This window comes from Protopterus annectens, chromosome 3.part0 (assembly GCF_019279795.1).
Source record: "Protopterus annectens isolate FY-2018-M chromosome 3.part0, PAN1.0, whole genome shotgun sequence".
Lineage (NCBI taxonomy): Eukaryota > Metazoa > Chordata > Ceratodontiformes > Protopteridae > Protopterus > Protopterus annectens.
The window spans coordinates 1,844,438,258-1,844,452,863 of NC_056731.1; the positions used below are offsets into that span (position 1 = coordinate 1,844,438,258).

Here is a 14,606-nt window from a genome sequence, read left to right on the forward strand (position 1 = left end):
GCATGAATCCTTTCTAGAATTTGCTTTGAAGTACCAGTCATGCTTTCTTTATTTACTGAGTTTTACTGTCAGATGTGTTACAAGAAAAATAACAGCTTCCATTTTTGAATGCAGTATAGAGCTCACATGTTTTACATTTTCATACATCTCACAGAATAATTGCTACAGAAACAGTGTGGTGCAGCTTATTGTGTATTACTGAACTGAAATTGGATTCTCAGATAAAATTGTGAATTATTGTTGAAATAACTGTGTCAGGACTGTTGGGCACTTCATAGTCTGAAACCATTTTGGAGGGAGAGGGTAATCATCTTTATCCTTTTTCTTGGTGCTGCATTAGAACGAAGGAGGGACAGTAAACAATAGAATTTAAAGCAAGGGTGAGCTTTATTTGGTGATTACTGTGTTTCACATAAAATTTCCTGAAGCTGAAGCAACATCTCCTGGATAATCTTCTGCAGCACTCTGCCCAGAAAATTAGCAGTCAAAGCCTTGGACAATGGAGGTACGTGGATGAAGGCAGCCATCCCATTACCACAGTACAGAGATACGTAATAAACATAATCACAGAGGTACCTGTTGAGGAAATAACAATAAATATGTCTATGAGCCACTACAAGCTTTAGAAATTCTTTTCTCTCTATCCCAATCCATCCTTCAGATGTTTATTCACAATAAGTTTTACTAAGTAATTTCATTCCACATGCCACATAGCTGAACAAACCAGACATGAACAAATTCAAACATAACCTACTACCTGTCAAGGTTAATTGCCTAGCAGGCAAATACATGGGTTAAAAGGTTAAAAAAAAAATCACTGCCTTTAAAAAAGTAATAAATCACGGTCAACCTCAGACGCAGGTTCATGTTGCATTAATGATTATTGCTTAGTGACAAAAATAAACAAATAGCCACCATGTTATTTTTCCTGATAAGTAGTGAAACTAGCAGAAACATAAATTTAAAAGATGGAAAGCAAAACATAAAAAATGTAGTTAGCATATGTAGTAAACAAAAATTAACAGGTTCAAACTTTTTCTCTGCTCGGTGTTTTTTTTTTTTGGTTTGTTTGTAAAGCACACTGTACTTATCAACACTTCAGCCCTACATATGACATAGGTTGCATGATCTTATCTGAAGCCATCTTTCCTCCCAACTTCAACCCATCAAATTTTCCTCAGGTTCATATTCAAGCATTAATACATGGCAATGCATGGGTTATGTCTTGCTAAGAGCATACCAAATTGTGTTTGAAAACATGAGACAAGTGCTTAATGCTTTTTTGTAGTAGGGTGTGCTTCTATTAGGCTTTACTCACACCTCAGACTATGTTACAGAATGGCTGCAGTAAGAACCAAATAGATAAACAAAAATGAATAAGTGCAATAAACAAAATAAGGGTAAACAAGTCCTTTTCATTAAACTGCTTCTCAGTTGGGAGGTTGGCATAATGGTCAAGGTGTTCCAGACATAAGATGCAGGGTTTGATTCTCACATGGGGTAATTGACTGGGCTTAAAATAGCCCACAAAGGTAGTTAGCCTAGTACTGACCTATGAACACAGACATAGAGATGTCCAGATCCAGCACTAGGTGACCAAGGCAGTCACCTAGGAATCACTGGCTTGGAGGAGGGCCTGATGGCTGGGGAACTGTCACCCTTTGCGTCTAGTTGCACATACCTGTTGCATCTGTGCATACATCATCATCACACACAGCTGTTGTTTACTTCTTCCATTCTGAATTCTGTGCACATGGAATTTAAATACAAGAAGATTTTGTTCCTGTGCTGCTTCTTCCATGGAATATATGCAGAACACGGTATGGATGGACAAAAAGATGTGTGTGTGTGTGTTTGTGTGTGTGTGTGTGTGTGTGTGTGTGTGTGTGTGTGTGTGTGTGTGTGTGTGCGTGCATGCATGTGTGTGTGTTTTCACTGAAACTCTGCAATTAACTTTGGTTTACTACAGCTGCTAGATATCCTTGATAAAAGAGTACAAATAAAATAAAAAACTTACAGTATAATAAACAACTATTATTGATAATGCATTGAATGGTAAAAGTAATTTTGTTATCTGTAGATGTATTTCTCTAAATATAGAAATCTCAGTAAAAAAGTTCAGAAAACTAAAGCAAAAACTACTTACCAAGAAGGAAGTACAGGTGAATGCACTTCAACCTCAAAAATGTCAGTGATGAGGAATCATTCAGAAAGTAATACATGCCATAATCCATATGGAAAATGTGAATTGAAATGAAAGTACAATGGATGTTTTTTATAATGACTTGGCCAGTTCTGACGGTGTACACTTCCAAAAATGTGCAGCAAAGTTAAAAACAATGCACGCTTAAAATAAAAATAAGAAAGCATATCAACACAGCTTAGAAGACATCAGTACCATCTTTATTGGTAAGGCTCACCCAGACTCTGCCACAGCTTGCTTTCAGGGAAAGGTTAGTTTGTTTTTTATTTCTTGTATTTTGTATTACTTTTTTGCTTTTTTCTATTTTGTATACTGTGATTTGTTTTTCTTTACACCGTGTTTTACTTGTATCCTGCTTTTAACAGCATACTAAAACTTGAAAAGGGACCACAGCTCTTCCTTGTGAGTCAGACAGAAATAAGAACAGGTCAATTAAGGAGTCACACATAAGTTAGAACAGGTTTATAAGGTTAATCATCTGTGAAGTGAGGGAGTAGAGCTAGGAACTAAACCTTCTATTTAAGGGATAAAATAAAACATTTCAGAGCATTACTGGAAAGGCTCACCCAGACTCTGCTACAGCTTGCTTTGAGGGAAAGGTTAGTTTGCTTTTATTTCTTGTATTTTATATTACTTTATTGGCTTTTCCTATGTTGTATACTGTGATTTGTTTTTCTATAATTTGTGTTTTACTTGTATTCTGCTTTTAACTGCATATTAAAACTTGAAAAGAGACCACAACTGTGTCTCTTGTGAGTCAGACCTCTCAGTAGTCATTTTGGGGTTAGTACTTCTGTTTTCTCCTGGTGAGAGAAGGAGTACAGTGACACTATTTCCCGGAGACTGCTGATCACCAGAAAGCCTAATAACTGCTTTATACATGACAGATTGGAATCTGTGCTTATATTCTGATCCTGGTGACAGTAGGAGCAGAGTGCATTGATTCCTGACTGTTTCTGGTGGGAGAGTGAGTGTCTGTGCTTAACGTACCTGATTGGTCTATTTGCTATTCGAGGCATCTACCAGAAAAAGGCTACAAGCCTACAGACCCTTGGATCATCTGGGACAAGATTGTGGATCACCAGACATGCTGTGGCCTGCTTCTCTTCTTGGGATTGGTGCTAACATTTTGCTTCTGGCGAGAGAAGAAGCAAAGGAGTATTGTATCCCAACAGAGTGAAGCTGTGGTGAGACCAGCATTAGTAGTAGCCATGCACTAGCCATTCATGCGACTCCCCTCTTTTCATCATTCTTGACAAGCTAATTCTTTGTTTTCAGTAAGTACTGCTTGATTTGTTCCAACTTCAGAATATCTGCCTAAATACTTCATCCTTAAATTTTCAGGGTCTACATAGTTGTTTCCCCTCAAGTGTTTGGCAGTGCTCTGTACAGACTCAGACACCTTGAGTGAAAATTTTCCTGTAAAAGCACAACTGAAATTTCTCCAATATCTAGTTGCACACAGGACAACAAGTTTGCAGTGACAAGCACTGTCCACACAGTTGCAAACCAGATACTCCTGATAGTGATTGATATTTTCACTCCAACAGTCTAATCAATAAAAAATGTCTGCTGCCATGGATATAAACTTTCCTACTGTCTGTTACTGGCTTGGTGGATATGGGCATCTTAAGGCAATGTAGAAATTGCCTCATGTTTACTGACAACCAGTTAATTTGCAAACAAGCTGATATGGTATGTGAGAGATATATTTATACAATGTCACTGGAGGCAAAGCTCTCACATAAAAGTACTCCTAATGTCAATAAAGTTGTCAGTAGTACACATGCTGCACTCATCACGCACAATTCAAAGCAGACATATAGACCCACATTTACTGAGGCACTTACATGTAACCTTCCTAAACCACAAAGACCTCCTAGACAAAGTACACATAAGAAATACCCTTAGCAGCCCCAAACAAACTCTTTCAAAACAACACCCACATCAACACATAGAGCTGCATCTCATGGAGCCTCTACCTCTAAACCCATATGGCAAGTTAACACACAATACAAAATTCTAGTCATTGGAGACTCCATCATGAGACACACTGATGTCCCTCTCACCAGGCTGAGTAAGAAGAAAGTTATGGTCAGTTGCTTATCCGGGGCTAGGATCCACCACATTATGCATGCACTCAGGTCACTGGACCACAGTTACCAATATGACTCAGTTATAGTCCATGTGGGAGTAAATGGCCTGAGACGTACCTCCCTATACTATATGAAGAGAGACATCATAGAGCTCTCGGAATATGTGTCTCAGGCTGGTATGAGCCTAGCATTGAGCAGCATTTTACCTTCTCCAAGGATGATGCCACAATATGAACAAAAGATGATTGACTTTAGTAATTGGCTTAGTTTCTGGTGTCATTCTAAGGGGGTGCAATATTTGTCAGCAATCAGCATAGAAAGAGATGGTCAACAGACCATGCTGCTTTGCCAGGGATGGTCTGCACCTCTCCCCTGTAGGCTTTTGAATATTAGCTAAAACATTGTCTTCCCCCATAGTGCCTTTTTAGGCAATGCCAAACTGAAAGTACTTCTGACATAGCAAATCAAAACCAAGAAAATCTAAAGGTATTACTTACTGCTCAATGCTAGGAGCCTAAATAAAAAACTCCACTCCCTGGAAGCTCTCTTTACCCTGGAGAATGCCGATGTCTTTATGGTCTCTGAGACATGGTTTAAGGCCACGAACAGCACACCAACAGTGTAAGGTTATAATGTCCTCCACACATTTAGATCAGCTACTTCATAAGCAGGGACTAAAGGTGGAGGTGTCTCTATTTGCGTCAAAAATAAATATACTTCAAGGCTGGTCAAATAAGACAATGCTCTTGAGCTGCTCCATGTTCAAATCACCACAGGTAAAATCCAATACCACTTTCTTGCAAGATTTAGGTCCCCCTCTATGACCCAGGAAACCCATACCATGCATTTAAACTTATTAAAAAAACACTAACCATCCAATCCAATACCATATTCACGGGTGACTTTAATTACCCCACTATTAACTGGGAATCCTATACGACATCAAACGTACATGCACAGAAATTCCTGGATTTTGTAAACACAATACACCAACCAGGGGTGCAACCACACTGGATCTGGTCCTCACTAATATGGGAGAATGCTGCACACCCAACACTGTAATGCCTTCCCTGGTAAGGTCAGACCACAAAATAGTCTCCTTTGAAGTAAAAATAAAACCTGGACCCACAGCTCAACTGGGAATATTCAGGAACTATTCTAAGGCTAACCTCCTGCCTCCTTAAGTGAGAACATGGCAAAATTTCAAGACCCTATAAACCATGAGAACACTTCTGCCTATGCAGAACTATTCACAGAAACCCTGTAAAAGCATGTTAATAGCTGCATAGAGGCAGCTATACCCACCAGGAAGAAGTACAGAACTAACTCAAAAAACAAGCCACTCTGTTGGAATCACAAAATCAATCAGATGTATAACAGGAGGAAGAAAATCATGGCAAAAATTAGGAGGTGCAGCACCCAGAAGGATAAAAGCACTCTTATCAAACTAAACAAACAACTCAGATGAGAAATAAAGTCTACCGAAGATGAATTTGAGGTAAGTTTGGCTTCCCAGGCCAAGGACAACTACAAAGGATTATTTAGTTATGTCCACAACCTCAAAGGTAATACACAATTGTGTGCAGAGCTTATTGTAAATGGAGCCACCTATACTGAGCCAGAAGATATAGCAAACTTCCTGGCTTATAAATTCAGCTCCAGTTTACTCCTCTCTCCCCCTCTCCCCCTCAACTTTCCCTCAGGAAATATCATCAAATATAACTTCCCCTACTATCACTAGGGAGCAGATCCTTAATGCTCTCTCTAAGACCAAGAACACAGCATTAATGGGCCCAGACAATATCCCAGGATGCCTTCTAAATAGCATGAAAGATGACCTATCAGGGCCTCTGGAATTAATATTTAACTGTAGCCTCCAAACAGGCTTTGTGCCTCATGAATGGAGAAAGGCAACAGTCATCCCTCTGCACAAAGGTAGGCCACCTACAGACCCTGGAAACTACAGACCCATAAGTCTCACTAGTCTTATATGTAAAGCCATGGAAAGAATTATCATGGAGATGATCAACAGAGATACAATAAACCTCCAGACAGTGGACCCAACCCAGTTTGGTTTCGTCAAGGGCTAATTATGCCTACTCAACCTGGTGGTCTTCTTTGAGAAGGTCACCAAAGCAATGGATGAGGGCAAAATCATTCACACTGCCTACCTTGACCTGGCCAAGGCATTTGACACAGTACCCCACTCAGGCATTGTTGACAAACTCAGAAGGTTAGGTACAAACCTGTATGTCACCCATTGGATAGCTAACTGCCTCACAAGCAGGACCCAGGAAGTTAGAATTGGGGAGTCCACCTCTACAAAGAGGCCAGTCACAAGTTGATTCCCTCAGGGATCAGTCCTTGGACTGTTCTTTTTTGGTATTTACTTCTCAGAAGTCAAGGCCAATGTCAGTGGTCTGTGGCTTACAAAATTTGCAGATGATTGCAAACTAGGAGCTGTCGTTGAATCTCACAATGACCCAAATGTTCTCCTGGAGGAGCTGACATAGATAAATAACTAGTGTCAGAGCCATGGAATAAAACTAATTGCCAAAAAATGCATAATAGTATCCTTTGGAAAGTCATCCATCCCTGGTAACTATCATATTGATAGCACACCCCTTAGAGCTGACCCAGTAGTCAGGGACATAGGGACAAACATACTGTAGATAGTAATCTAGCATTTGATCATCATGTGTCTACAGTGGTAAGGAAATCATTCTATGCTGCACAACTTATAAACAACGTTATGGCAGCTAAGTCCAAGGAAGTCATTGTTCCACTATATTTGGCATTCATCAGACCAAGTCCTATGCGGACTGCCTCAAGGCCATATCCCTGTATTCTGTCTTCTACAGGCTTTTGAGGGGAGATCTATGCCTGGCATACAGGGCATTGTCAGCCCCACTCTGATGGACCTCCTGCATATCCACAAAACAAACAGTAGCAGAATTACCCATTCTAAAGACTTAAGCCTTGCCTGTGATATAAATAGGACCTGCTAGAGAGATAGGTATGTATCCCAGAGACTACCCCATCTATGGAACTGGCTCCCCATCCACGTGAAACAGAGTTCCTCCCTAACTCAACTGAAGTGCAACTTGGACAATTGGATGGGAAAATGGGAATTCATCCCTGGTTTGGCACCTATGTCTTTAATATAAACAGTTAACCTGTACATAGTTCATCTCCTAGGCTCATACTTACACTTATCAAGGGTATCAGAACTTGTCAGAGATTTGGGATGCATGGCTAGGCTTAAAAAGGCCTTGTGGTCGTTAGCCTAGAAAACACCTATGAACCTATAAAACCTACCAAACATACCTTACACAAAATACACTTGCAGCTAACCATCAAAAAGTATACAGTAAATTCAATGAGAACAAAAACTGTATAAATGAAAAACAAACAAACAAAAAACATAGAAGCAACAATGTATCAAGGCCCTGCAGCCCAAACACTTCATGAAATTCAGTGGTATTATTAAAGGAAATATTAAATCACAGTGACTACCACTCCTTGTTAACTCTGTAAGGCAACATGCATACTAAGTAAATACAGTTTCATATTCATACAAAGAATAAATAAACAAATAAATAGAATAAAAATAAATAAGTAAATAAATAAATAAAATAAATAAACAGGGTACATGTGAAGCAACATATATGGGTAGAAGTTTTCTGGTACAAAATCTGCTTCTTTCAAACATGTTTTATTGGTTATACTTTAACATTGAGACATACAATGGAGGCATCATAACATACAAACTAAGTTTTACTTAGGTTTTTTGACAAAAAATAATATAATCACATATGCAAATAACAATGCATGGGAAGGGGGCCCCGATTCATTACCCTGCCTAAGGGCCCATTTAACCATGATCCGGCTCCAGACAAGTGTGCATGCGAGCACACACACATACACACGCACACACACACACACACACACACACACACACACACACACACACACACACACACACACACACACACACACACACACAAAACTGTTTAAAGTTGGACAGTAACATTTTAGAGGAACAAATATTATTTAGTGTCTATGCTCTAGAGTAGCCACTAGCGAAGCAAGTGCTTTAGCTTCATTCAGGTTTAGTTTTATTAATGCACTTGCAGCTCTTTTTTGAAATTCTCAGCAGCATTACATTTATACATTGGTGCATCCCATTGTGTATGTGGCCATTTTCCAGGGAACCCTGTTGTAATACTTATCCTGGCTGGGTGAAATTTAGTTAGGAATCTAACTCTTTCACTTTTCTTCTGATAAGTGATGTAGAGCCATTAGCATTCATTTGAAATTACATCAGCTCTGCCAGATGCAATATCTATTTAAAGTCTCATCTGAAGTACAGTATCTCAAGAGTGAAGCACTCCTCTCATACTTTACTACAGCAGGTAGAACCCACAGTCCTCTTCTGTTCCCTGTATCACACAGAGCTGTGTCATCTGCTGAACTATTTGGTAGCATTAAACATAGGAAAGACATTTGACCATTGTTTTATGGTTTCTCTGCTACTTTAGGTATACGACATGACAACTGTTTTATATTAAGGTAGGGAAGTTGTAAGTCAGTAAAGAGTGAGGACATTCTAATATAAGTGAGTACCATGCTGCAGCAATAACAGTGTATTATGAGTTATTTGTCTTACATTCTTCATTGTGCCAGTTATGACATTTATAAGAAAAAAGTGTCAAGTAAAGAAAGAGACTCAAAATGTAATATAATATTTGGAAATACTAAACCTCTCCTTAATGATACATTTGACTTTGTCATTTATCTTTTAAGGTACAAAGTAAGGATGGGTTCATTCTGAATGTAGTCTGTAAAATTATGGCACTAAGTTTTCAGTCCAACTTTAAATGAATACTTATACTAAAATCAGTTATTTTAGGAGTACAGAGATTTAAAACTGAACTGGGTCTCATATGAACACATGATACTGTGATCCATATTGTAGGACACAACAATATTCTTATTTGTCTTCATCATATGGGGTGATTTTTCTCATATTTTGCTCTGTCCTCCAGCATATATCAACAGAAAGTCTAGCCACTCAATGATACTTTAGCAGTCGGACTTTTTTTTCTATTGGTACATACTCAATTTACAACAGGCATGCTGGTTGGGCTGTCCAATCAGTGTGCAAATTTTGGAATACTAATAACCTCTTATTTTATTTTATTCATCTTTTTATTAAAAAAATAAAACAAAGGAAAACAAATAAAAATGTGCCCCCATTCAAAAGTTAAAATGGCATCTAGTCAATTCTAAGTCCTCCTATGTCCTCTACTCTCTGACCTTTAAACTATTTAAAGATATACACTGTCCATCTCTAGACAATAAGCTTTTTATACATGAATCTTCCTGTATCTGTGTAATTAATACCACATAGAAAATAAATAGACTACACTCACCAGCAGTGTGCAAAAAAATATTTTATTAAGATTACTCCTGCTTTCTAGGACACTCAACTAAGTCATATCACTATTAAAAAAGCATCTAAAATTAAATCTAGTACAAGAATATAAATGCATCTGCTTCAGAGATGTTGACTGAAAACTACTTAGCGTATTAGTAGAATAGCATACTACTTCCATCATTTTATGATATTTGACTTATGAGTGCTTGTACATTACATAGATTCATTGTAGTTGTTTTCCTTATTAACTGATTCTTTCTTATGATGTTGAACTGTAATACACCTTGTTTACATTATTAATGTATTATTGCTGTTTCTATTTTGTGACTGCCTTTTGGCCTGGATAGTAGCTGAAAAGGGTCTCCTATCAGCCCACTCAACTGGATAACAAACAATAAAGAAATAAAAGGTACTATGTGTGACGTCCATGCACTGGCCCAGCAATCAAAGAGCCTCAATCCTCACAACTAACAACAGTGAGGGGCATCCATATAGGGAAAGGATAATAAATACACACACTTTAAAGTACAATTTCCCTTAGGAGCACACAGAGATTACAGTCAGTCTGGGACTGGTTTCTCCCTTTCTCTCCAAGTCCCCAATAAGACTCCCCACTGGCACAGCTGCAGGGTCCAGATCTCAGTCTAGTGGGCAAGCTAAAACCTCCAGCACCCTCTCTGTCCAACCAGTGCTTCATGTCCCTGCCCAAGCAGCTGACACACACACACTTTGAGATAAGTGTTATATACAACCACACAGACACTCCTGGGGAAGGCTGGCACAGGTTCTCCGGCTGTGCCCCTTTTGCCCAGACTGTACGGTAGTACCACTTGCCACCACCCACTAATATTTATCAGCTACTAAAAAGGCCCTTAACAAAGGGTGTCCATTTATTACTTTGCAATATTATTATCCAAATGGTAAGTGCAACTGAACAGTCAAGGCTTATTGGAGTGGCTTGGTCAGTATCACTAAATACATGCAATGTACTCTGAGAGCTTAAATTATCTGTACACAAAACAGCCACAGTTGAAAGGTTAAAAAATATTTAATAATAAATAATAAAAACACAAGACAATACTTCTTACTACACAGTGCTAGTCAAGAGTTAAGAAATCACAGAGAAATACTTAAAATAATACAGTATAAAGTTCTGACATTAATACAGAAAAAAAATCTAATCTTCCTAGTTCCTAGCTGTATCTAAGAGAAAACAGAGTTCTTAAAATAAACTTAAATATAGAACACAGGCAGAGTGCTGGTGAGTTGGATGTTCTCAAGACAAATGCTCAAATGCCCTCATTCTTTCTGTCCTTAAATTGATAACACAGTACCACTGATTAATTTCAGAGTACATCATTTCTTTCTGCTTCTCAGGCTAACAGAAACTCAGAGGTTAATAGCCATTTTGATCTTGCAGCTGGTCAGGAAGCCAGAGCAATAAAATAAATTATACATGCAAATTCTAGCAATTAACTCTGGTCTCATAACAATGGCCAGAATTCCTTCTTCCAGACATCTCGGCTCTGAGCCCTGAGATCAAAGATAGTCATGAAATGCTTATCAGCTTTCCTACAGCAGAGTGCACTGTTGTTACATTTTTTCAGTTTAACATCCAATACAGTCTTTTCACATTTAAGAGAACAAGCCTGTGTCTTACATTAATATTTACAAATGACAGAATTATCTACAAAATTCTATCTAGCTAGGCTGGCAGCCTTCACCTATCTTCACACTTTGCATTGAGAAAAGTTCATTACTGAGCATTATGGGAGATGTTGCAGAATTATGGACTTGCCAAAAAAGTCAAGCAAGCATGTAGAATAGTGTATAAACCTACAAGAATGGTTCCACTAATAAATGGATAATTTGGTTGTACGGAGAAGAAGCAGATATGCTTAAAAGCTTAAATCAAGGCTATCTTTGAGTGGCATGCCATTTATAGTCTTAAAGAATAGAACTGTATGTGAGTTTAAATGAAAAATGGAGGAAGGTGGGAAATTATGGTATTAAAAGCAAGGAGTAAAAAGGTCACACAGATAAACCCATTAGTAAAACTCCAAGAAAAAAATCTAGCTAAGCTAGCATGTGTGATACCTTAAAACTCCTGTAACAAAGGCCCATTGGATATATGCAAATGACCCCTTAAGGACATCGAGTGTTTCAGCTATATGGCTTCTGAATGTCACTGACTTTTAACTTTTTCCTTCTAAGATTTTATGGATACACTCAGGCCAATAAAGCCACACCCAACTAGCTGTGGGCATGCATGTTTCTGCCTTCTTATGATCTCCTAAGCAGAGTATAAAATGGATCATTTGGCTATAGTTTAGAAACACAGGGTTTTTACACCCAGCTGTTGTCCACAACCATTCAAAATATCCCAACTAACAAGAAGCCATACAGCTGAAACACTTGATGACCTTAAGGGGTTATTTATAGATATCCCATGGGTGTCTATTACAGGAGGTTTAAGGTATCACACAGTGAAAACTCTAGTTTGGCTAACTTTTTCTTGTAGTTTTTACTAGTTGGTTTGTCTGTATGACCTTTTCACTCTTTGGTCTAGACGTTAGTTGGGATACTTTGCAGACATGTTTCCTACAATTGTGACATGCATGGACAGCTTTGTCATGTCTCTGAGTATATCCCTAAGGGTTCTAAACATCAGATCATTTACCATAACATGGGCCACCACCATGCTACTCTTATATTTGTCTGGTTTAAAACTCCTAAGGGCTCTTGTAGTGTTGGTATTGTGGCACTGTAACCACCATTTTGACCAGCCCTGTGAGTGTAGAATCCATGTGCCTAACTATAGAGCCACTGATCACTAGAACATTTCTATTTATGTTTGAATATTGCTTTATCCAATCTCTCTTCCCAATCTTTTCTATCCTCCTCTGATTGATTTCTACAGTTTTCATGGAATATTTTATATAGCCTACTTGTTTGTGTCTTTCGGCTTTTCCCGGTTAGGGGTCGCCACAGTGGAACTACGGTCCGCTAATGATTGGCAGTTGATTTTTACATACCGGCTTGCCAGGCCTGTCACACAACCTTCAACGAAGGTATGCCCATTCACGCATGTCTCCACGCAGAAGATGCTCTAGCTGAGAATCGAACCGGACAGCGTCTTACTGTGAGGCGACAACGCTACTGCAGCACCACCACCGGGGGTCTATTTTATATACCCTACTAATTATCCATTTTAACAGCATCTTCTGTTCTAAATTCAGCTAAAAACTAGACCAGAGCAGGCCTTTCACTAAGGATTCCCCTATCTCTTCCTCTTTGCCTATATTCTGCTACCAGTCCCTGATAGGGAAGGTATTTTCTAACTTGGAGTCCAAATGTCTTCTTGGCCTCTTCTCGTTCTATTATCTTTCTTCAGTAGTTATTTGCTCTCATTACCTTGGTTCTTTTGCCAGTTTTCTCCAGTAAATTCCAGCCCCCTCTTGCCTGTTCGCTGCACCATTAATTGCAATCATCTCTATTGGCAAAATCTCCTTTCTCCATTCCCGTGGTGGCTTAGTTCTTAGAATACTTTCTGCTACTTTATGAATATAATATTCTGTATGACTGTTGTTATTCTCCTTAAGGATCTGCATCCAATATACCACTCTCTCCTTACTTCTTGAATTGCAACACTGTTTTATCATCATCCATTTCCACTTTACTTTATAGCTTCCTGCTTGTCTTCTGTTACATGAGCCTTAACTGTATAGCTCTAAAATATCCATTCAAGTCAGATAATCCTATTCCACCTTGTTCTGTTGGAAAGATTAATTTATCCCTCTTGACTCTTCCCCTCATCCCATTCTAGATAAATTCCTTCAACTCTTTATTAATTATTGCACCAAATTTCTCCTCAGGCTGATAAAAATATGCCTGACTTATATATAAAACTAAAGGGACTAAAACATTTTCACTGTTTGTGTCTTGCCATTTATATCCATAAACAAAAGCTACCAGTTTCTCAGTTTTTATATTATCTTTTGTTTAGTCTCTTCCCACATATCTTTAGCTACCATAAAAGAATCCTTTTTAATCCATACTCCTAAATACTTCATTTAACCATGTTCCCATAAATAGGTGTATTGCTGGACCAATTCATGTATGGGTACATAGTTTACATATGTAGCCTCTCCTTCTTCTTTTGGCTTTTCCCAGTTAGGGGTTGCCACAGCGGATCATTTGTCCGCTCATGATTGGCAGTGAAGTTTTACAGTGTCGAGTTGCCAGCCCGGTGCCCAACCTTCCACAGAAGGCACACACACACACACACACCCACACACACCCACCCACACACACACACACACACACACACACACACACACACACACACACACACACACACACACACACACACACACACACACACACACACACACACACACACACACTCACACCTAGGGCCAATTTAGAGTGCCCAATCCACCTACTGCATGTCTTATGGATGTGGGAGGAAACCAGAACACCCGGAGGAAACCCACGCGATCACAGGGAGGACATGCAGACTCTGCACAGAAGGCACCCCAACTGAGAATTGAACCGGAGAACCTCTTGCTGTGAGGTGGCAACGCTAACCACTGCACCACCGTGGCCACCCTTAAATCTATAGCCTCTGATTTATCTTTATTAATTTTATATCCCAAAAAGACAATAAATTGTCTCATGATGTCCCACAACACTGAGATGTCCTTTTCTGGTTTTATCAAGTACAAAATAAAATTGCTACAAATAAAGCCATCTTTTTTGATTACCATACCAATTATATCCTTGAATTTTTGAGTTCCTTATTTTCTTTGCCAATGTCTGCAAATATAAAGCAAATAACCAAGGGGAAAGACTACATCCTTGCCTG

General features: G+C 38.8%; 1 protein-coding gene across 2 annotated transcripts in view; it reads right to left on the reverse strand.

The window, feature by feature from the left end:
• Window positions 1–363: 363 nt before the first annotated feature.
• The window catches only part of PGPEP1L (pyroglutamyl-peptidase I like), a 1,609,062-nt gene continuing 1,594,819 nt past the window's right edge, over window positions 364–14,606 (reverse strand). For both annotated transcript variants that reach the window (XM_044065895.1, XM_044065896.1), the window contains one exon: window positions 364–576. In XM_044065895.1, the coding sequence (XP_043921830.1) occupies window positions 399–576 (178 nt within the window). In that variant the 3' untranslated portion in view covers window positions 364–398. The remainder of the gene's footprint in view (window positions 577–14,606) is intronic.